We start from the raw sequence: 22442 nt of genomic DNA on the forward strand, positions 1-22442 counted from the left end.
GATCGTATCTCTCCAAAACTGAGGATCGGAAAATCCCATGATCACGTGTGGTGCTACAGAAACACAGGATCCAGATTGCGATTCTCCATTCACAGCGAAGCATGAGTTGCACTGCACTTCCACTAGTGGCCTTTGTGATACACATAATATACAGTAAAAATTGATCACCTGCTATGTTGGACCAACTCTCAACTTCTCCATAGATAAACTTTCTCATAAGGTTTATCTATAAATTAAAGAAAATATATAAAATAATTTCTACATATTAACTTAAATGAGCTTTAAAATTATTGTGACTAATAGTCAACATAGGAGAGTTTTTTAATAAGTATGATAAAGATTTTTTTTTTTCAAAATCCATTGGAGACGGAATGTAAGAAATACATATAGTATTAGTTTTAATGAAAAAATGTGAATTAGATTTGTCTTCAATAATGGCCAATTGATGACGTAATCCACGCTTTCTCATCTGTGATACTTGGTTGTGACTCGTGACGAGGACAATAAGTCAAAAATATCAATAGCTTACCAATTTTTTGAATTGAATGAAGTGTTTACGTTTGATATTGAATTAACCAATTCTTTATACAAGAGTTATAATTACGCACTATTTTTTTAACATCTTTTTTATCCTTTTCCCGTTTTATTTTCTTATACCTCTTTATTCAGCCATTTATTTAAATGTAACATTGTTTCACAAATAATTGTTTCATTACGACTTTATTAATTAAAAATAAACAAGTTGACTTCTATATTACAAGCGTGAACTTTTGTATTTTCATTGTAATATTTTCTGTACATAGTCAAATTCATTATAAAAGTTGACAAATCATTTGTGGTAATTTATAATGTTTCGATATTTTTCTTACATTATAATGTTATGTGTGATAAATAAGAATATTTGGCGGAACTTTAATTGTATTTTATAGGTTTTCCAATTAATTTATAATATAAAAGGTAGAAAACTTTTTTCATTCATAAATAGAACGAATAAAGAAAAGGAAAAGTCAATGAAGAGATAGTAATAATTATATTATATATAAGTTAGTAGAATTAAAATTGAAATATTTATATTTATTTACTAATATGGTTAAGACTTAAGATCCGTTCACAAGTCAGAAGCATTTGAGTTGATAATATTGTGATTTTCATTTTCACTCACTATCAACTATCAAATATATTTGCAGTGAGTGGGAAGACAAGAATATCTCGCTCGTACCTCAACGCTTTTAACTCCTTCCGCGTTTTCATTCTCGCCTCTTTCCAACTTCAGATCTATTTCTCCATCGGTATGTCTCTTCATTTTCCGATTCATTCTTATTCGCAAATCGCTCTTGATTTTCGAATCCTTTTCTCGCTCTCTCTCGCTCTCTCTCGCTCTCTTTTTATAATACCTATTCAAATCGTTACTTGATCCGTGTTTTTGGAAGTTTTGAATTGGATGCTTAGGTCTAAGTGTTGATTCACTCTCTGTTTTTATTCTCCCTACGGTCTTCAGCTCTAAACCGCATTGATCCCGCTGTGTTTGTTTGGTTTCGGATTATTATTGCTAATTAACTTTTTTTTTCGTTTATTAACTCTTTGATTTTCTCTCTAGGTTTGATTTCTAATGTTAAGGTCTTGTGTGGCTGTTGATTATTATATTTATGAATTTTCCAATTTAGTTTCGATTGTAGAATGATACCAATCACGGAGAATGAGTTTTGTGATGAACTCCACAGACATATTAGTTACTTGATTACACAGATTGTTGATGGCTTTATGTGTAAATGCAAGCTTGGCTGGTAGACATGCATGTACCTATGCATTAAGAACAAATTGGTTTGGTACCCAGTGTCTTTGTTCTCGGAAACTAGTTTGCTTTGGATATTAGTTAAGGAATCAAATAGGAAATATGTATTAGCAAATTATGAAATAATATTGTTAAGATATCTTCATTTTGATCAGTAGTAAAAACCATAGGACACTCACCAGCAGGACTCCCTGTTCTGCTACTTTAATTGAGCAAATCTTCTTGGGTCATGTTTGGATTAATTTCTCACTCAAAACTGATAGGAGAAGAACACGAAGGTAAAACGAATTAAACTTCTCTCGTAAGTGAAAGTTAGCATAAATATAAGTTAATTCGTAAAATTTTTCTCAAGTAGTTTCTCTAAAAACTGATTTGAAATAGTGCATAATATAATTGTTGCTTGGGTGAGAAACTTAATTCATTTAACCTTTTTCATTATAACGAGTTTATATTAAGAAGTTTAGGCAAGTAGAGCTCTGATGAGTGTCTTGTGAGCACTCATTAAAAATTTTAGTAAAAAACATTAAAATATTCTGATACATGCTTTTAATTACTTAAAAATAGTTATTACATGTTTTTCTGTCTTTTTATATTATAAACATTGTTTTTCAATAAAAAGCAGTTGCCATGGTTAATTTAAAATAAGTTAATCGAGTAGGGGTAGAGCCGGATCTATGACACCCGTTTGTCATAATATTCAATTTCATTCGGTGAACCAGGATTGATTTCCGTTTGTTATACACTAATCTAACACATATGATATATTTTCTTTTTCCAGGTTTTTCAAGTAAATGGCCTTGGTTACTACCGCTGAAGTGTGTGATGCGAACCCACAGTTAGTTTTGAGTGGGGAGCTTCGTGCCCTTCAGCCAATTTTTCAGATTTATGGTCGTCGACAGGTATTCTCTGGACCTATAGTTACCTTGAAGGTGTTTGAAGACAATGTTTTAGTTCGTGAGTTTCTTGAAGAGAAAGGCAACGGAAGAGTTCTAGTTGTTGATGGAGGGGGGAGTTTACGCTGTGCCATATTGGGTGGCAACCCTGTCGTACAAGCTCAAAACAATGGATGGGCCGGTATTATTGTCAATGGATGTATAAGAGATGTGGATGAGATCAATGGTTGTGATATTGGGGTGAGAGCCCTAGCTTCCCATCCCATGAAAGCCAATAAGAAAGGCATGGGGGAAAAGCATGTTCCCATAAATATTGCTGGGACAAGGATCTGTGATGGGGAATGGCTCTATGCAGATACTGATGGAATTCTGATCTCTCGAACCGAGCTGTCTGTTTGATTTCAATTCATGTAAGGACTACATTTATGTGACAGCACGACCTAGTGTAGTGCTTTTGGTATCTGTGCTCATGACCCAGCTCCTGTCTTCTACAAAATTATAACCGATAAAATCCCCTTGATAATGAAAGTTGGTTGGAGTGTTTGTCCATTTCATACCAACATTATCTCTGTTTTTAATTGCTGTCACGAAAGCTTGTTTTCCCCTCATAAATTAAGTTAATGGTTGTCTGTTACCGAGTTTGGAGAGATTTAAGTACAAAAGTATATACATATCCATATTTTGACCAATGATCTTATTGTACTCCGCTGTAAAATAATGTTCCGCTCTGGAGACCCGACCAAGCATGAAAGATTGGTATCTTTTGCTATGAATTTGGTAGGATATGTCTGTCCTTGTCTCTTGTTTCCAATAGCAGATGCAGCATGTGGATATAGAACTGATATAGACATTAACAAGCATGTTCCTCCTGCCCCCCTGAATTTTCATCTTATTCCTGATTATACTAAAACTCTTTTGCATCGGTTTGTTTGCTTACATACAAAGTTTTGTCCTTTATTAAGTAAAACATAAGGATTAAGCTACGGATTTCTCTTGTTGAATGGTGGATTTGGTGTTGAGTATGAGGCATCGTGATACTGCTTGGGCATGGACATGGTCAATTATGACCCTTTTCTGTAAGTTTGCATCATTGCGTGATCTATGCAAATTAAATATTTGAATTTGACAGGGCATCACGGCCTGTGGGGATTAAAATGAGTCGCTTGAGCCAATTTTTTATTCACTGCTCTGTCCTTTTACAGAGTCCCCATCCATTGTGGTTTCTACAGCTGTAAAACTCCTTACCAATTCATGTGCCTAATTCTTAGCGCGCGCGCACACACACTGTGTGTGGGTCCAGAGTTCGTTGATCAATTGATAAATCCAGTAAGTGGTTTCCCGATCTTATTAGAAAAGAAGGTAAAAGACGCTAATTGTCGACTCAGTTTCAGACTGAAGCGAGTCTCGACAAGTGCCCTTTAAAAAGTTCTCCCGAACAAAATGAACCTGCGTTTGTATCAGATGAAAGGTCTTTTTGTTTTCATGATACACTAAAAGAAAAAAAAATTCGTGTTGACGGACCAAATTAACTGCGTCTGTCCATAACCTACCTTCAACTCTTATTTTCTGCAGCCTTCTTTTCTAGTTCATATTTTACTCCACATTCTCCGGTTTCACCATCACGCGCAACTGGCTCACCTCGCCCAAGTGTTTGATCAAATGCCTCACAATAATCAATTTTCTTGGATGGTTGTAGTTTCCTCAAAAAAATGGGTTCTTTTTGTGCCGGGGTGTCATTGTTTCAAAGCTGTTTGAACCGTGGAATTGCACCAGACAGGCTGTCAATGGATGCAGAGATAAAATGAAATAGAAACTGAAGCTGGTTGTGGGATATTGAAGGAATTGAACTTGAGTTGGAAAGATTAGTGCGAAGTGATACTATATGAGAATGCATGCAGATGTGGGAGAATGGTTTTGTTAACAAGGAATTTGGTGTTTTGGGTTGGGCATGCGTGTTTGCAGCTTACTTATACCCAGTCTGATATGGCACTGAAATATTCATTGTTTGAATTCTGAAACCCGGTTCTTCAAAAAGCTGTAGTCGACTTTTACGTGAAACGTGGGAGTCTGGTGTGTGCTACGAGATCATTTTGCAAGAAAAAAAAAACATGTAGTATGCAGACAGGAGTGGTGCTAAAATTGATTTTAACTGAAATTAATTTCATTTAAAATTTGATTTGAAAGTAATGCTGGTTATGTTTGGATGTTTTTATTGTTAAAGTAAGCTGATAATAAATCTTAATATAACTTTTTTATCCGACATAAAAGTTACACAAACGTTTCAACTCAAATAATTCGAAGATCCATAATCACTTTTCTTTATTTGAAACCAAATTACGAATTTATGTGAAATCAATTTGGGATATGGCCAAACTAGAGAAGCTCTGAAGCTACTTGATCACATACTGAGTTTGCTAAAACCTGATCGTATGACATTGATATATTTATTATGTTTTGAGGAAGGGTTAGCCGAAATTTCATTTCAGCCAACGGAAACGGATCAATGCAGTGAGAGTTTGTAACGTGTCTTTCTTTCGCATGCAAAATGACACGACACTATCTTTCATCTCATATAGATGACACGTATGCAACAATAATTCACCTGCATGTGTTTATCTCTCCCTATGAAACTCCACTCCATCATCTTCCATGGAGGAACACCAAGAAGAAGGGTTTCTTTTGCCCACACCACTGGCAAAACTTCTATCCTTTCAAACGGATTTGATCTACAATGGCCTGGTCTCGGTCTTTTCCCCTATCTTCTCTCTTTTTGCCGTGGCCTCAGAATCCTACCACCGAGCTGAGGAGACCACACACAGTGTCGAATCAGCAGTGCAACGTGTTCCTTCTCAAATCACTCACGGTGGCACACTCTTGCTGAAGAAGCTGGGACTCTGCTTTCTCAGTGTCGCCTATGTCTGCATGATTCTGATCTTCCTCCTTTTTCTGGCTACTGTGGTGGGTGTTGGTCTGGTTCGGTTCTGGGTGGAGGAACCCGTTTCCGTCAAGGAAAAATTGCATTTTGACTACACCCAACCTCACCCAACAGCTTTGTTTTTATTCAATGGATTCACAAGCTACAAGGGTCACCTAAGGAGAAAGCAAATCAGTGTTCCAGTTGGTCACACCTTTTTCGCTTCTCTTCTCCTCCTGATGCCTGAATCTGACTTCAACAGGGAGCTTGGCGTGTTTCAGGTATGATAACTTCAATTGCTGCCACTTGATCATCAATTTCTGTATATGCAAAAATAATAAAAATTTAGTTTTTTGTCTGATACTCTTTCTTTAAGAACTAATTTTGGAAAAACATTTTTGCAGTTAACTGCAGAACTAGTTTCTGTGGATGAACATGTGATAGCAAAATCTAGCCAGCCATGCATGTTGCGGTTCAGAAGCTCCGCGATTCGACTGGCCAGAAGCTTTCTGATGGGTGTGCCTCTGGTAATGGGAATCTCAGGGGAGACTCAGAACATCGATGTCGAAATACTGAGACACAAAGAAGATTACAGAAGAAGCAATGCTATCAGAGTAACTTTGCATCCAAGAGCAGGAACATGGAATCTTCCAGAGCTTTATGAAGCTGAAATTGTGATGAGATCGAATTTACCTTGGACTAAAGAGTTGGTTCGAAATTGGAAGTGGACATTTTACGTTTGGATGTCCTTGTATGTCTACATTGGTCTTCTTCTGACTCTCCTATGTTGTTACAGACCAGTTCTTTTTATGGTGACACCACAGCACTGTTCCAGTGAAGTTGCAATTGCAAGGGGAGAAGATGGAAATGAGGTTTGTGAGTTGTTGAGGAAATGGAGAAGAAGCAGAGGCAAGAGAAAAAGTAGGGTGACACATGGTGGTGTTGCAGAAAGTGTTGTTGGTTCATCAGCATCCTCCATTAGCATGACTACTACCAGAGAAGATGTAACAAGTGTGTCTGTGGAAGATGATGTTGAAGATTCTGAATCAGTTTGCTTAAGTTAGAGTGCTAATTTTACTCAGAAACAGGGGATGTAACTTCATCTTCACTTACTTTCTATATTATGGTCGATTATAAGTTTGTCAACTTTTATAATGTTTAATTGTGAACATGGTGTTTTCTATTTTTAGTGAAAAATGAGAATGAAAACTACTAGTAATTCTCTGGTTTCCATAGAGTAAGGAGAGACAGAAATAAAAGGAAATAAATGATAGTTTGACTATTTGACAAATTTTCACAAACAATTCTAAAATTTTATTATTTTACTTATGTAATTTCTAAAAAAAAATTAAAATTTTATTTTTTAACTTCCAAACAAAATTCTAAAATTTTATTATTTTATGTTTTTTAACTTTTAGTATAAAACTATTCTATTTAATAATTTTGTCAATAAAAATGTTGTCAAAAAATCATTTCCATATTTTTTTAAGTTGGCTAGGAGTCTGTCAAAATTTAGATTTTGTCTTTTTTAATTTTAATTAATAATTATAAGGTTATGAAATTTTTATTTATCTTTTATTTTACATATTTTATTTTACATACAATAGATTTGTCCGAATCATTATATGATGTATTCTTTACGAACCATCTTTTATTTTACATATAATTTTACATATAATGGATTTGTCCTGATCACTGCATGAAAGTATCTTAAAATATGAAAATTTTAAATTAATGTAATTTGAATTTTTTATTCCCTTCCTGTTTGTCAATTTTCTGCTTGTAAATTGTAATTTACTTTTTATTTTTTAGTTCATGAGCCTTTTTGTATTTCCTTATATTCTTTTAGGTTTTGTTTCTTGTAATCAAGAGTAACTGATTTTTTTATATTTAAATAAAAAAAAGAAGTTGGTATTTTTTTTCTTAACTTTCGTTGGGACTTCTTCCTGCACTCCTCCTAAAAAAAATTAAATTTTTACTTTATCCCTCGATAGATAATTTTTTTTTTTCTATTTAACTTATTCCACCTTCAGATTTGATTTGGTATTTTATTATGTTTTACGTAAGTAAATATTTGGTATTGTATTATATATATATATATATATATATATATATATATATATATTACAAAAGTCGATATTCAGTATTTTATTTTATTTTCTAATAATATTTGGTATTTTATTTTGTTTTTTAATCTTTTATCCATTATAGATATCTGACATTCAGGGTTATATATTTTTGTATCTACGATCGTATGTTTGGTTTTATTATACGGATCCTATGTTTGGTTTTAGTAAAATGATTTTTTAATACTAAATTTTAAAAAAAAATTTATTACAATTTTTGGTGTCATGGTTTTTCATCTTTTCTAATACAATTTTTTTCTATTTTTAATATTACAAAACCATTTAAAATATAACACATCGTAAAGAAAAAATGTTAATAGTCAGTAGTAAAAATATCATTATTTAATATAATTAATTAAATTAAAATTCAAACAAATAAAATATATTTTAATTCGTATTACTAGTGCCATAAAAGTTGATGAGATCCTTTTCGATGGAAAAGCCCACTTACTTTATTATTTTAGGTGAAAAGTTATAACTTGTAGTACTGTAATTGACACATATTCTTATAAAAATCAATCATTTGTAAACCTTATTTGTAAACATTTCAAGGAAACAACATACAATAAACTATATTGTTTTATAATAATTTAAATTGATCTTCGATGATAAACTTAATCAACCCTAAATATTTATAAAAACTTACTATTCATCAAATTCATCAAGTATACTAATGAAGTCACTCTAATCATGTTAAATAAAATTGCAGCATAATCATACATCTTAAAACAATAACAAAACAACTTATATAATTTATTGTTCTTTAATATATCAATAAAGAATATAAAAAATATTATCACACTGAAACAATAAATTTAATTACTGTTTTCCACTTGTTTAAGCAACTTTTACTTTAAATTTTTTAGAAAACAAATATTAAATTTTGATTTGTTTTACTTTTACAAAACATGTTAATGTTTGAATTTTGCACACGCATATCTAAAAAAGTATAATTATATCTAAATTGCTAAAAAAATATAATATTCATTTTAATTGTTGTATCTTTTTCTAATTTGTTGGTAATGTTTATGGTTTTCTCAGCTAACTAATATTTTATCGATTTTTTTTCTTGCAAATTTATCTTTTAACTAATTCTTTTAATTATATAACATAAAAATAATAAAAGTTATTAACATATTTGATTTTTATTCTCTTTAATATGCATGATACTATATGAATAGTTGATGATATTGTAATATAATTAAGTTAATAAACAAAAGAAAATTATATTTATAAAAAATGAAGTGAAATGTATGAAAAAAATATGAGAAAATAATTGTTAATGAATAGGAAAAAAAAAAGATAAGTAAATAGTTTTATAAAAATTATTAAAAATAACCGTTAATTTTTAAAAATTTAACAAATAATTATATTATAAAGGATAAAGTTGAAATTATGAAAAGTGGACACAAAAGAGGGAATCATCTTTATATATAGTTATAGATTAAATCTGAAGCAATTAGTTTTTAACTCACTATTATAATTATTTTAAATTTTGTATTGTTAATATTTACTAGTAAAAATTTGTTAAATCTGAAGAAACTGGTTTTTAGTTCACTATTATAATTATTTTAAATTTTGTATGGTTAATAATTTACTAGTAAAAATTTGTTAAATCTGAAGAAATTAGTTTTTAGTTCACTATTATAATTATTTTAACTTTTTATTGTTAATAATTTACTAGTAAAAATTTGTTTTTTAACATAAATTAAATGTATTATTTGCTGTGGTTTTAACCGTTACTATTTTTAATTCTGTAACTCTGACATAAAATGTAATGTCATACAAATTGTAATTTTGATTTAATATAGTTACTTTTAAAATTATTAAATTAAGTTTTAAATATTTCTAAATTCATTTTAAAATTTTGTAAAATATATTAAAGTATATAAAGGAAATGTCTTCTTTTGCATCAACATTTTAAAATACCAATTTTACCCTTTAAATATAATAATTTATTAAATTTTTAAAAATTGATCGTTATTTTTATAATATTTTTATAAAATTGTCTATTTCTGCTTTTTTTATTTATTTATCAACGATTGACTATTTTATATTTAACTTTATTTAATAAATATAATTATATTTTATATATTAATTTAATAACATTATAATATTGTCACCTATTAATATAATATCACGCGTAAAAATGCGTACAAGTACGGTAACATCTATATTTACGCTAGTATTACGAATAGTAATAACTTGTTGTATCGTCAACAAAACCACAATTTTAATAAATTATTAAAAACAGTTTAACCGTATGTAAACTAATTTTAAAAATTTTATATGCAATATTTGGATCATTGTAACCACAGACTTTTCTGTCTTTAAATTAGTTTAAAAATTTTACATGCATATTTGGACCGTTGTAACCAGTAATAAAATTGTGACTTTAAAAATTATTTAAGCCAATTTTAACTCCTTTTAAATTAATTTTAAAGAGCTTATGTTTAATATTTAACGACTGACTGTCCGTTAAATCGTGATTTTTTAAAATAAAAAGAAAAAAAAAATCTAGGAAAGCAAAATAAAATACAAGAAAGAAAAAATATAAATATGTATACAATAAATATATATATATATATATATATATATATTTTATATGATACTATTATATAAAGAATTTATTTTGTGTACAAATTTCGTTTTCTAATTTTATTTTTAATAATTAATTTTTATAAATTAAAATAATTATTTTATCAATTTTATTTTTTAAATTATCTTTTTTAAAATTAAACATTTATTATTTGACTGATTTTTAATTAACAACTTTTTAAAATTAAAATAACTATTTATAATAAATCTATACCATTATACAAAAGCGGTTCACTACACATTTTGTTTTTCAATTTTGTCTTTAATAACTAATTTTTTAAATTAAAATAATTATTTTACTAATTTTTTCCTTTAAATGATATTTTTAAATTTAATTATTTTCTGTTTTTATCATTTTCTTAACTGAACCATTTTTTAGAACTAAAATAACTTATTATAATAAAAAAAATGTTACAAAAATTATTTATTTTTAATTTTATAATTTTAGCAAGTATTTGCAGTAGTATATATAAAAAAATTTATTTATTTTGAGTACACCTTTATTTTTATTTTAGCCTTTAAGCAATGGTAATTTTAAACTAAAATAATTAAATTTCTATGTTACCTTTTAAATGTCCCCTAATCTAAATTTAAGCATTTTAAAAATTACCAAACTCATTTTATCTTTTCAATAATAACTATTTTTTCAATTCTTATAATTATTTATAATTAAAAACTATATAATAATAACAAATTATTTTTTAAAATTTTCTAATATTTTTTTAAAATTTAATAACTTTTTACTAAAAAAAATAGAAATACATGCACATAACATATGCATTTTTACCGATATATATAATAATAGTTATTTAGAACAGTTTTTACTCATGTGAAAGTTTTTATTGAAAAATATATAGATAAATAATTATAAACTACGTTTATCAAAGTCATTTACTTAAAGTCATTAAATTTTGTCTCACTGTATTCTAGAATGGACAACTCTTAAATTTCAAACATAAACATAATATGCAAAAGTAAAAAATAATATATTCACACATCAATTTTTTTCAAATATTCTTCTAACACTTTTATCACTATTTGAATGTACAATTTCCTCACTATATCGAATCTCTATCACTTGATAATTCAAACCAAATTTCAGGTTTAAACCAAACATAATACATTAATAACTTAACCAATCTAAATATTCCAAATTGTAATCTCAATAATTCTAAAACAAACAATATTCAACAGTGCACAAAACCAAATTGATCTATATTTCAAAATAGTTTTTTACTTTAAAGGTATTTATTTTTTAAGTAATAATAAACTGACATGGTGAAACACACAGCTAAACTTTTAAAGATTGGAGGAACATTTACTAAATCACCCAAAATACTCATCAAAAAGATAAATCAATTGAAAAATTATCTTTCTCAAATTTTGGTGAAACCTTAAAACAGTAAATACCGAGACAGTCATATTTTATTCCTTTAAATCAAAATTTAATTAATTCAAAATAATTTATACTTTGTCATTTTTTTTTTCAAAACAGTGAATCAATTCAAGAAAAGGATGAAAAAAAGTAGAGAAAAGTACGGGAAAAAAATATGTACATATAAAAAAAAGGAAAATAGAAAATGGAGAAAAAAAATAAAGAAGAAAAATCACACGATAATACGTTTCCTTAACATTTTATATGAAGAGTACCCACAGAAAGCATCATTATAAGTTATAAGATTTCAACTAGATTGTAATTTGAAAACATAACAATTACTTGTTATTAAAAAGGATAAGATATTATATATTAGTTATACAAAATATATTATATTATTAAATTATATAATTAATTCTTTTAATTTGTTAAAATATATTTTGATATAAAAAATCTAGTATACTAAAATAAAATTTTGTAAATTCCATAGGTCCAAGAGCTGGCTATAAATAAATTACCTTTGTTAGAATTATTTCGTTGCTTTATAAGTGTGGAATTTTTTGAAATAAATCACTTTTTTTAAAATTAAATATTAATAATTATTTTTATATATTTATTGTTGATATCAATGAAAAAGAGAAATAAAATACCTATAACTATTTATTAAAAATTAAAAGATATTATATTTAGTTGGTTTCTATAAAAAAAAACCATTAAATACATCAAATGACACATAAAGCCGAATAAGATAGATTTTGGTCAAGATAATATTGTATATAGTGGTCAAGACATACGTTTCTTTAATTTATTTTACCTTTTTAACCTGACTATTTCTAAAGGATATTCATTTAAGTTGATTTTGCGTTTTCAATTATATTTTATTCTAGATATCAACAGTTTTTAGAAAAAAAAAAACTAGAAAAAATTAAATGATTTTAACTACTTTTTAAAACCATAGGATAATTTCTTGATTATCTTAAATTGATTGTCTTGTATGTGAAACTGAAAAAATAAGTTATTAACTCTAAATAACAATTTCAAATACAGCTTACATTATCCTTAGGACCGATCTAACTCTCCATCCAACCAAATTTGATTTTTTTTTTAATTATTTCCACAAAAAATATGGAGTTTATGTTTGTGTAATTGTGTGACATTAAATCATTTTAAATTATAATATGTGAATTTAAGTATATGAAATTTTCAACAAAATTGATATATACATGATGATATAGGATAATGAATCATAGGAGTGGATAATGTGGACTGGTCCGGTCCGTTTAGGTCCGGCCCGTATTTGGCCCACACAAAATTATTAAAGCAAAAAAAATTGAATGATAAATTGGTAATTCAACATTTTTATCATATTTATATTCGTACTTTGACATACAGGATGTACTCTTCAAATTTTAGTACATTAAATAATACATAATATTTGTCATTTTTCGTCATACAATAAGTTAAAACATTAATACAATAGTCCGGAGGAGAGTAATTGATACACACAAGTGCAGATTTTTTTTTATGCAAGCTTGCGTGCCGGCCCGTGCGGGTCGTGGGCTAACCCGCGCGAACTGCGGACTTTGACGGACCTGTGGGTTCACTGTCTTAATCCGCCCCATGTTATTTTTTCGAATTTGTGGACTGGTCCGACGACTTATATTTCCACCCCTGATAAATTATAATCCCTATAACCCCGTACATATTATTGGATTTTTATGTATAAGATTAAAGTGTAGAAGACTCGTACCCATAATTTTCTCTTTCATTTTTCTCTATTTCTTTCTTAATCTTTTAACTAAAACTATCCACACGTGAATTGTGCATCATCTTTTTATGAATTATGTTTTCTTCAACAATAAACCGTTAAATGTAATAACAAATCTTAAAAATATTTAAAAAACAAATTATATAAAATATATTAAAATAAATTATTTTTGTATAAATATAAACAAATAGAAACCAAAGCTCTTTAGAGATACAAAACTCCTACCATAGATGCAAATACAACCTAAGTAATATGCATAAAAATATTTGTGAAGCTTATAAAAGTAAATAAATAAATGTAATTAGTTAAAATTTTGACTTGAGGAAAAAATTAAATGAAACTGTATGTAAATGAAGAAATTTAAAACATTTAACATTTTGATAATTAAAAACTTGAAATTAAATAATAATAAACCCTTTTAAAATTATAGATATGCATTCAATAAATTATTTATTATTTATATATACTCAGAATATGAAACTGATGGCAAATAAAGTTTAATATATTTCCTATTATATTATGTACGGGCTTTACATTTTACTGAACGTTTAAAATATTTCATAAACTGCCCTAAATAATTTAAATAACACTGATGATAAAATAATTTAAATAATTAATTATTTAACATGTCTCCTAAATTAATTTGTGATGTGTATAAAATAAATAATTGATAATAATTAAAATTTTGATTTAAGAAAAATAAATAAATTTTAATTAAAGAAAACTAAAGGATTTGATAAATTTGAAAATGAAAATTAACAAAAAATAATAATAAAGTTTTCGAAATTGTAAAAATATTCACGCATTAAATAAATAATTTATATTAAAAATACAAATCTGATTAAATGTAAGGGTCCGAATTTATCAATATTAGAAGAGTGAGTTTAAAATTGCTAAACAATAATAGTTTTATTTTTAAATTATATTCTAGAAGTATTAAATAGAAAATGAACCAATTTTAATTATTAACTACTAAAAAAATATGTGCCAGCATATATTTCATTTCTTAAAATAATAAAATTATTATTATTATTATTAGGATTAGATATGTTTTTGGTTTCTTAACGTTAACGTTAAGTGAATTTTGAAACGCGATTTGAAATGTCAAATAAACTTAATAAGATTTAGTTAAAAATACTAAATCTATTTGAAAGAGATAAATGACTAAATTGTTTCAAAATTTCGGAATGAACTAATTCCAAAATTCACTAACGATTGAGGGATAAAAACATATTTAACCATTATTATTAATATAATATAAAATTAAATACAAATAATTTTACAGTTTTATTGAATTTTTATTTATTTATTTTATATATAATTTATAAATAAAAAATATTAAGTTTAGAAAAATCGTTAAATAAAAAATAATGAAATTTAAAAATACAATAAAATTATAAAAAATAATTATTTAATTTGAGAAAAAAAAACTATATAAAGAATAAATTTAGAAAATACATATGAACACTGAAATGAAAAATCACTTTTATAAATGTATCTAAATTTACTATCTTTCTATAATTTTAAATTATTTTATTTTTCTTTAACTTTTGGAGATATAATATATGAAATTAATACGATCTTAACAAAGTCATCTGTTTATTGTTTTTCATTATAGTCTCTCTTTTTTTTAAGCATAACGAGAACGATCACATGCTCATAAAAAATACGTGGTTATAAATATAAAACAATATTTAGGACTTATATATATATATATATATATATATATATATATAACTTTGAAATTTAATCAATATTTTAAATATTTTATAAGTTGCTAAGGGATAATTTTAAATATTTAATCCTATGATAAAATTAAAATCTTTATGTGATTAATATCGGTTTATAAAAGACATTTGTGCTGTGTATAAACCAAATAAATAGATAGATAAATGCAAGGTTGCAAAATTTTAATTTAAGAAAAAAATATATGAAATATATGTAAATGGAAAAAGTATAAAAATTAATATTTATGAAAATGAAAAGTTAGCATGGAATAGTTAGTCTTTTTTAAAATTGTAAAAACATTCATGCATTGAATAAATTATTTAATAAATAATAAACTGAGAGTAATTAAATTTCTATTTAATTAAGAAGAAAAATATTTAAAAAGATATCATTAAATAATTAATTCTAAAATAATAAAATAATTAATATGTCATTAATATTGGTCAAGTCAAATTTTGTTATACATCTGATATATGGATATGTAGATAGGTAAGGATGAGCTATTACACGCAATATTTTAATTATTTTTTTAAGAGAAACATATTTTTATTTAAGTAAAATAAGATTATTATAAGCAATTTTTTTTTAACATTCAACGCGTATATCTATTTTTATTACTATTTAAAAAAATGACCGTTTTTATCTTTTTCAATTTAGTTGTTGCATTTTCTTTAAGGTCAAAGAAGAAAAAAAAAGGGTTTGTAGAGTATCATTTGAAATTGTGAATTTATTGCAAGAAATAAATTAAAGATAAAATAGTGTGATAAAAATGTGTAACTTCGTAACTAGTCTGAGACATTAAAGGAAAAAAAGACACAATCCATATAACAGAAAATAAAATTGGTTAGAAAATAGAATACAATAAATAGCAGATTGAGATCTAATCTAAGAATTATGATCCGAAAAATTCTGCATGTAGATTTGAAGAACAGAAACTAAATTTCGCAAAACAAAAAGTGTTTTTTTCCGATGTAACAACAACGTGTGTGGTTGTGTTAATTCGGATTTTTCGCATGTCATTTTTTTCTGAAACTAGTGATTGCAATTTTGTATTATGTTACATAACCTTCTTTACTCATCTTTACTTAAACTTTTACTTAATTCGCCCTAACCTTCATTAATTAATTTATCAACCTAACATCGTTATATATTTCTTTTTGTTTATTCCAACTAAAATCTACTATTAAATAAGCATCAATAATTAACATTGATTCATATATCTAACCATGTACTTCTTCCTTCTCGATTTATCAAACCTTTATGATAAAACAATAAATCTTTTGTTTTATTTTTTTTAGAATTGTCATTTTAAAATTCAAATAAAAATTTTCTTAATTTATTTCGTGAGTTAGAAAAAAAAACAATACGCATGAAAGAATATATCAGGAAATTAAATTTATTTATTTTTTTGTAAAAACTATGATATTAGTTTTATTTATTGATCCTTGTATAAAGACTTTAAAAATAAAATAAAATGAAATGATATTTTTTAGAACCTAAAATATTAATCAGAGTTGTTAATGTTATCCCAAAACCTTAAATGGCATGGTGCAAAAGAGCAAAACTTTAAATTAATGGAGTGCAATGATTAATACGAAGAGTATGAACTTTGTTTACTAAATTGACACTAAGATGGTAAGTTTTATTTATTAGTTTGTTTATTTATTTATTATTTAGATTTGGTTTTTGTGCAAAAAGACAAAGTTTGTGTATATAAATGCATAGAGATTAGTGTGTGTGAGAGAAATGGTGTGTATGATGGTTGGGTTGTGTGTTGTATGTGGAAGCAAAGATTTCACGGCAGAAACAACTTCAAATCTTCACTTTCATTGGTTTCAGCTCCACAGTCCTGGAGCTGAACCTAACCTTTCGTCGTATCAATCTCCATTTCCAATATAAATTCTGATTTTTGTCTTTCAAAATGGAAGAAAATGATCTAAATAATCATCACAACAACAATGGTAATGAAGAAACAGAATCAAAAGGTGCAAAGAGAAGCCTGGCTGAGAGAAGAGGTTTCAATTCAAATGCTGCAAAAATCAACACAACACTCTTTTGCAGTGAGACTTCAACCAACCCTTCTCCTTCTCCTGCTACTCATCTCACAATTCCTCCTGGCATCAGTCCCACTGCATTGTTGGACTCTCCAATCATGCTTCCAAATTCTCAGGTTTGGTTATATATATATATGTATGCGTTTTTTCATAGGTACTTTCGGTGTTGTTTTTCAATCAAAATTCCAGTTTCTACCCCAATGATCCACAAAATATGAATTTGCATTAAAGATCATAGATTTTGTCTGGGTAACATTTCAATCTTGATTGGAGAACGGTTTGCTGCATCTGGGTTTGTTGTTGTGTGATCACCCTTTTCCTTTGTTTTGAAACTTTCCATGGAGGTTTGATTTTTTGTTTTTTGTTTTTTTTTTTGTTTTCTAATTGGTGTTGTAGGCAACGCCATCATCACCCACCACGGGGAGTTTCTTCGTGATGCCAACTCTTCCTCCCTATTCTGCTCCTCTGAATCAGGTATTGTTAATTATTTTTTGTGATTATTAACGAATCCGAAATGCAATTGGGGTTGCGTAGTGCTATCTGTGTCAGAAGCATGTAAACAATTTATTAAATGGTTGATGCCGGTTTCTGTCACGGGCATGACAATGAATTTTATTAAATTGTCGATGCTTGCTGTTGCAGATGCATTACTTCTGCAATCTATTCCGCCATTTTTCTGCATGATCTGAATATTGAAAACCATTCAGTTCAGTTGGATGTGTTTGATGCAGAGAATGGGGAGTAAAAGTCTGTGCCAATTAAGTACTGTGACTCACAATAAGCTTGAAACATGCTTTGATAATGTGTGAATCCTTTTAAACAAATATCAATGAAGCCGAGTTTTTTGTGTAGTATTTGTTGACAGATCCCGAGAGCTATAATTTTTCTGAGATATTATCCTAAATGAATCTATTTAATTTATATTTTTCTGACAATACTAGTGAATTTGGTTGGTAACATTGAACTCAATAGGTTTGTAGTAATTTCCACTCGGTAAAAGGAGGGAATAGAGAAAGCCAACTACTTGCTCAAGTTCAGAAACCATTAGATTTTTCATTCCCAGCAGATTTTTCAAAAGGCCATTCTGTGAAAAATAGTGAAGTGAATTCATACAATGACATGAAAATGGTAAATGATAAGATTGTTAATGCCAATAATGTTGAGAGGCCAATCTCTGGGTCTGAAGAAGTAAGCGATGAAAGTGGTGTGCCGAAAAACGGTATGAATTGTGAGGATATTGGAGGGCAACCTGGTTCAGAAGGAGAACTGAAAGAAGTATCTCATGCAACAGGAAGTGTAAGAACCTCAGAGGATGGTTATAATTGGAGAAAATATGGACAAAAGCAGGTAAAAGGTAGTGAGTATCCCAGAAGCTATTATAAATGTACACAACCTAATTGTCAGGTCAAGAAAAAGGTGGAACGATCCCATGATGGCCAAATTACAGAAATCATCTACAAGGGTAATCATAACCATGTAAAACCACACTCTAGCCATAGGGGATCTGCACTTTCTACAGATGAGGTTTCAGACATGGCTGAAGAAGGTGGTGCATTGGCTAAAGCTGATGGTGGGTTCATGTGGAGAAATATTCAGTCAGGAGTAAAAGATTCAAAAAACAGCTTAGATTGGAAGGCTGATGGTCAGGAAAGGACATCATCAACTTCTGTTGTGACTGAGATTTCAGATCCTTTATCAACCAACAAAGCTAAATCTCTATCTATGTTTGAATCGGAAGAGACTCCAGAGCTTTCTTCTACACTTGCTAGTCATGATATGGAAGAAGATGGAGCCACTCAAGGAATTCCGATGGTTGAAGATGAAGTTGAGAATGATGAATCGGAACCTAAAAGAAGGTATTATATTCTATCTGATACTGTCTTTATGGCTCCTTCTCAAGGGGAAAGAACTAAAATTTTTGTGCATTAATTTGTCATTTCAGGAAGAAAGAGAGTTATCCAGCTGAATCAAATTTGCCTCCTAGGTCTGTTCGTGAGCCAAGAGTGGTAGTCCAAATTGAGAGTGATGTGGACATACTTGATGATGGTTATCGCTGGCGTAAGTATGGACAGAAGGTTGTCAAAGGAAATCCAAATCCTAGGTAATGATCTTGCCTTTCTTTCTGCATTCATTGTGCTCAATGGTGTCATGTGTCCAAAGACATTCAGTTCTTCATGTACCTGATTTCATTTGTAATATAAGGAGTTTGTTTTTCTCTTTGTTGGGCTATTGTGATCTCAGATGAAGTTTCAAGTTTTCTACTATTTGAAGAGTTTTAGTAGATTTAAAGAGATATGCATATTGATCAAATTATTCTAGATTCTTATTTCTTATGGTTGAATGCTGATGTTTTCTGTTTCTTGTCCACTGCTCTTTTTGAAGAGTAGACAATTTTCATTCTTAAGTTGAAAGTGTGCTAAGAAGATCAGTGGTTTATTCTGCAGATTAGCTTGATTCTTTCTCTATGTTTTTCATTCACATCACATCAAGCTTTTTCTCAATAGTAATGCATTTTTCAGTTGAGCTTATAGGCTGATATGTATTGAACATTTTCTGATGGATCTGTTGAATTTCAGGAGCTACTACAAATGCACGAGTGCTGGATGTATGGTAAGGAAACATGTGGAAAGGGCCTCACACAATCTAAAATTTGTCCTTACAACTTATGAGGGAAAGCACAATCATGAAGTGCCCACTGCAAGAACCAGCAATCAGATAAACTCAAGTGATGGTGGTTTACACCCCAATGGTGTGAATGGGCAAGTGGGTCTTGCTTTACCAGGGAGTGGAGGCATTAAGCCTGATACTCATCAAACTCTTGCACATCATTTTGACAGAAAACCTGAATTCAGCAGTGAGTTTCTGAGGCCTAGTTTGATTGGAGGTTTCAGCAGTGACATGAAGTTTCCTCCTTCTTCCCTTTGCCAAATGAAGTATCCTTCCTTGAATAACACCATGCCTTATAGCTCCTATGGACTCAACCCTGATCGTTGTGCTGCTGCACCTCAATCTGGATCCATTGCTTCAATGTTCCCTGATTTTCCAATGCCACTACCATTGAATCTTCCCTCATCTGGAAAATTTTCAATTGCTGGACTTAACTTCAACTGTGCCAAACCAATAAATCCTATCCAATCTTTCCTTTCTGGGCAGCAAGTGAAGGACATTGATACAGTGTTTCTGAGGCCTAAGCAGGAACAGAAGGATGATACTATATATGGCTCCTGCATTCCCTCACTAGATGCAAATGCTTCACTCTCTTCTTCTTCAGCACCACCATCCATTTATCAACGAGTCATGCAAAATTTCCCTTCATAAACTCCTTTTGCAGCTATTAGCAACACCAGCAGATGCTGAGTTTTTTTTTCTTTGTTTAGTATTCCAGTGTCTTCCCTCCTGTTATAATTCTTCAGTTGTTTTGTTATTGCTGAAAAAAGCTATAATCTCTTTATACAAATTGCTTACCAAAGTTCTTGGTAAGTAAATTTCATTTCCTATGGCTCCTATTGTTTCATTTCTTTCATAAACAAAATCTTAAATCTTTTACATATATTTGTAACTAGTTTTACTGGTAGGAAATTAACATTATTCCCTACTGGATTCATTTTCACCTTCTCTGTCAACCATGTCAGTCCCTTCATACAGGAATAGCATTTGTCTGAACCCTTTCCCCATGGATCACTAATGCAACACACTATTATTTGTTTTGGTTTAAATATGTTTTTAATTCTGGTAGATATAGTTAAGTTATTGAAAAACGGTTTGATGTTAGAAATTAAAGCACAACATATGTTATGACATGTTTTACATATGTTGGTCATCATTCTTACTGTTTTCTTAGTTCAAAATAGCATCCATTCAAGTTCATTTTGTACAATCAAAACATAAACATGCATAAAAATAATACTAGCTTCCCTTACCTAGACTTGGAGACTCCTAACCTCAACTGTTGTTCCTAATAGCTTTAACTTTCATAAATTGCTCTATCTACAAAAGAAAAAAACCTCATATCAATAATTGAAATATTCCCTAACGATCACAGACAAATGAAGATTCATACAGAGCTCTCTTGAACCACAGGTAAGCACCAGAGTTCTCTTGAGCCACATATAAGCACCAGAACTCTCTTGAGTAAGTATCAACAATATCACATGCAAAACAAAAGAGAAAATGATTCAAGAAAGAGACAAAAAGAAATTTACTTTGATTTGAAATTTAAGAGAAAAAAATAAATTTACTTTGATTTGAAATTTGATCAGATGCATATGTAGAAATTTTAACAATACCTCTTATCCAATCTTCAAATGAAGGATGTGGTTAGAAATTTAGAGAAAAATCTAATATGTTAATTTAACTTTGACAAAAGCTATGACTTTATTTTCTTGACTAAAAGTAATTTGGTAGAGATTATTCTACATGACAAAACTTAATTGATTATCCTATGTGAGAATTTGAAAGATTAGTTTAGTTTAGTTATATTGTTCCACTAATAATATGGTATAAATACATATTTGACCACTGAAGTGAATTAGTAGCTTGGTAAAAATGTAAGTTAATCGAGTTATATTTTTCTAATAATACAAGTATAATTTGGTAATAATTATCTTATACGTAAAATCTTAATTGACAAAAAACCTCTATATCCCCACATCAAGTCCAACCCAGAAAAAAAGTGGTTTTCGTTATTCAAATCAATTGATAACACATATAGTAATATTATAGCAACAAGCATCAACAGTTTAATAATATTATTTACGAATTATTAGCAAATAATAATAATTTAAATTTCATAAAATCATTATTTCTATAGAATTCGTGCTAAAGAAATTGTTTTCATATCTTGAGTAAACTACACACAAATAACAATGAAGTGATTCTCTTACAATAATAGTTGGTATTTTATTAGTACGTAGATTGCATAACTAATAAATTATTTTAACCTTATAATGTTAGTTATCTAAGTTTTAAAACATTTACATTCCTTTAATAAATTTTCTATGCAAAACACGTTTTTAAACGTTAAAAATTGATTTGAATGTTATTCAATGTATACAAACTTTCCCGCCATTCTTATTTGAAAGACCAAATTAATATAAAATAAATTTTAAGAAGAAAAGGAGAGACAAGGTTTAATATTTTGATCTAAAAATAAAAGCGTTAAAGTTTGAATTATAAACTATTTTATGTACATTAC

The 22442-nt window shown here is 28.6% G+C and overlaps 3 protein-coding genes across 3 annotated transcripts; all 3 read left to right on the forward strand.

Moving 5' to 3' along the window:
* The first annotated feature begins 1091 nt into the window (after nucleotides 1-1091).
* Nucleotides 1092-3382, forward strand: LOC114185074 (putative 4-hydroxy-4-methyl-2-oxoglutarate aldolase 2). The gene is made up of 2 exons (XM_028072573.1): nucleotides 1092-1289; nucleotides 2571-3382. The coding sequence occupies exon 2, from the start codon at nucleotides 2584-2586 to the stop codon at nucleotides 3082-3084; it is 501 nt and encodes a 166-aa protein (XP_027928374.1). The 5' UTR covers nucleotides 1092-1289; nucleotides 2571-2583; the 3' UTR covers nucleotides 3085-3382.
* A 1911-nt stretch (nucleotides 3383-5293) lies between these two features.
* On the forward strand, nucleotides 5294-6828 carry LOC114185073 (seipin-1). The gene is made up of 2 exons (XM_028072572.1): nucleotides 5294-5880; nucleotides 6004-6828. The coding sequence occupies exons 1-2, from the start codon at nucleotides 5335-5337 to the stop codon at nucleotides 6661-6663; spliced, it is 1206 nt and encodes a 401-aa protein (XP_027928373.1). The 5' UTR covers nucleotides 5294-5334; the 3' UTR covers nucleotides 6664-6828.
* Nucleotides 6829-16953: 10125 nt separating this feature from the next.
* LOC114185303 (WRKY transcription factor SUSIBA2-like) lies at nucleotides 16954-20955 on the forward strand. The gene is made up of 5 exons (XM_028072960.1): nucleotides 16954-17364; nucleotides 17645-17722; nucleotides 18221-19104; nucleotides 19191-19349; nucleotides 19825-20955. Exons 1-5 carry the CDS (start codon nucleotides 17116-17118, stop codon nucleotides 20564-20566), a joined length of 2112 nt encoding a protein of 703 aa, XP_027928761.1. The 5' UTR covers nucleotides 16954-17115; the 3' UTR covers nucleotides 20567-20955.
* The last annotated feature ends 1487 nt before the right edge of the window (nucleotides 20956-22442 follow it).

This window comes from Vigna unguiculata, chromosome 5 (assembly GCF_004118075.2).
Source record: "Vigna unguiculata cultivar IT97K-499-35 chromosome 5, ASM411807v1, whole genome shotgun sequence".
In the NCBI taxonomy this organism is placed as follows: Eukaryota; Viridiplantae; Streptophyta; class Magnoliopsida; order Fabales; family Fabaceae; genus Vigna; species Vigna unguiculata.